This window comes from Montipora capricornis, chromosome 4 (assembly GCF_036669925.1).
Source record: "Montipora capricornis isolate CH-2021 chromosome 4, ASM3666992v2, whole genome shotgun sequence".
In the NCBI taxonomy this organism is placed as follows: domain Eukaryota; kingdom Metazoa; phylum Cnidaria; class Anthozoa; order Scleractinia; family Acroporidae; genus Montipora; species Montipora capricornis.
In genome coordinates this window covers 5,566,003-5,568,593 of record NC_090886.1, presented here as the reverse complement: position 1 = coordinate 5,568,593, position 2,591 = coordinate 5,566,003, and the positions used below count along the sequence as shown (strand labels likewise).

At 38.0% G+C, this 2,591-nt stretch overlaps 1 protein-coding gene across 1 annotated transcript in view; it reads left to right on the top strand.

Moving 5' to 3' along the window:
• LOC138045345 (uncharacterized) overlaps positions 1 to 2,267 on the top strand; it is a 93,202-nt gene extending 90,935 nt beyond the window's left edge. The window contains exon 31 of the mRNA XM_068891801.1: positions 691 to 2,267. Coding sequence (XP_068747902.1) covers positions 691 to 852 — 162 coding nt within the window. The 3' untranslated portion in view covers positions 853 to 2,267. The remainder of the gene's footprint in view (positions 1 to 690) is intronic.
• Positions 2,268 to 2,591: the final 324 nt, after the last annotated feature.

Genomic DNA, 2,591 nt, shown 5'->3' with positions numbered 1-2,591 from the left:
CCTCTATCCAGCTCTCTCAAGATCTTAAAGGTAGTAATGGTGGACCATTAAATAGGACAATTCCTGTTAAAACTGATAAACAGGTGTGTTTTTGAAACTAAGGCTTAAACCTCTGGTCGCTTAGTGTTTAGTTAACATACAAAAATTTGGTTTTATCAACGGAGTTGATAATGTAAATTGGCCACCGTACAGAGGTTCTAAAAGCTGACGTTTCGAGCGTTAGCCCGTCGTCAGAGCGATTCGCTCTGACGAAGAGCTAACGCTCGAAGCGAAAAATTTTTGTATACAACTTCCCCACCGACGCAGCACCACAGTTTCTTTAGAAACTACCCCTTCATTCGTTCAGTTAACATAGTTTTGAAATCCACAGGAAAATAAGAATTGATTTTTTTGGTCACAGGGGCACTTTAAGCTGATAATTATTTTCATTCTCAATACCTCTCTGATTGACATTTACACGCTGATCAGTCCCGGTAGGCAAAGGGTTAACATGCTTTTCATACTCATTCAACGAGCAAAGGGTTTTGTGCTATTAAGTCTTAATTTAAAACGAATTTTATGTTCCGCGTGAGATTTCTGGCGGGAAAAGCGTTCGTAGCTGTGAATGGACCCATCCCTCGAGAACACAGACCTGAGAAAAATAGGAAGAGTTCTTTTACTTGAATGGACTTTGGATCGTTTTGTCCACAGGCCACCAATCACTCACATTGGGACACAATTCGCCAAATGATTTACCAAGGCGCCTTTAAAGCTCCTCCACCTGGTAACGAGGCACCGGGCAAACAACACAAAGAAGTTCAGAAGATCATTTCAGTATTCGAAAACTTGGCTTATCGTCAAGAGCCTGTTTAAGTTAACATTAGGCGCCTTTTTTGGGGGGGGGGGAGGGGGGGGGGCACTTTATTGGTAATTCCTCGGGAAAAAGGGATCCGCAGTTTGTTTTTTTTTGGCAAGCAAACACCTATCCAAACAGAGAAGTTTCAAGAGACGCGACTTGGTAGAGAAGCACAAAACAAGATACAAGGAATGGGAAGTATAACACTCAGTATCAAGAACTTGTCATTAAAATCCTGGGTACCTTTATAAGGCTATGCTCTCTGAATTCACGCCATTGAAAATTTTACAAATCTATCACCAATTCTCTCAAGCCATTTTTAACTTTCACTGTTTCCTAGTTGTCATGGCTGCTGGATCAGGGTTTCTATTAGAGCGTAATTGTTCGTTCGTTCTACACCTTACCCAATGACTGTGAAAGCTTTTGTTCCGATTACTATACTATACTTGTACTATAGTAAGGCATTATATTTCGACTCAGAACACTCCTTCGTTTTGGCGTCCGTGATGTCACAGTTCTGGTTGCGCTCATTAACATTAGACCCGCAACTGGAAATGAACTTTAATTCTTCCTAGTTAAATTGTGTTGACACTACCACATTATATTCCTAAGTATCTTTTCTCTTTTAGAGATTAAAAAAGCTGGGAGACACTACTATCCTGGCATGCGATATGTTCACTTCTGTTTTCCGTCCAAACACGTCACGTGCTAAAGCTTCCGGTATGGTGACGTGGAAAAAGCAACTCGCATGAACCTTTTTGCTCTTTTATTAATTCATTTATCAGTTATCAAATATAAAGTCAAAGTTTTTCCCTCTATTGTCTCGTGAGAAAAAAAGTCACTTTTTTATTGGATATACATGATTACTTAACAAAGTTGAAGTTTTACTACACGTTGATACATTACTCAATATCTGTGATTTTTAGAGTTCGTTTCCTAATACGCTTTTAATAATTTATGACACACTGTTTTTAAAAACGCGCCCAATAAAGTCAGCACCATTATCCTTACTTAGTATTATCATTATTATCATTATTGTTATTATTATCGCTCGGATACAATATTCACACAGATCCCTCGCTCATTTAAAACGAGCGAGGGTTGCGTGTGAATATCAGTTGTATACGATTGGTAAAATTAATGTTTACCATAAAACCTTTATTGGTATCGTGTATCTTAATTGCAGGATAGACCAATTTCACAAATGGCTGCCCTTTTATCATTCTTTGATATTAATGTTAATTACGCCTACTAACCTCATTTTGGTTAATATTATTGTTTTGAACTTTTCCAATCACAGCGAGACTAGAAAAGCTTTTTAACGTCAAATAGTCTAGTGGCTTGGTGGAATGATTGTGACAGACTGGACAAAAGTGTCAAAATTTGTACACGTGTAGCTTAGGAATAGTTAATAAACTGCAGGATGGGTGCCCAATCCAAGCCCTTCACGTTCACGTCATATTAAGCAATCAGATATGTTACGAAATTGCTGTGTTGGGTAACCTGTGGCGTAAATAACAATAAATAGAAATTTATTGTTAATGTCAAGCATTATAGTACATAACCCTTTTATTTTACAAAGGAATTGGAAAAAGTTAAAAATATTTCACAGAGAGCACTAATTATTTATAAAGGGTCTGCCTGGTTTAAAGAGATTTGGAATAATTTATGTCCAGGTCCCCTCGGCCATCTGGCTGCTCCAAATGGCAACATTTGTATTGAGACTGCAAAGTATCACCGAGCTCAATGTAAAATG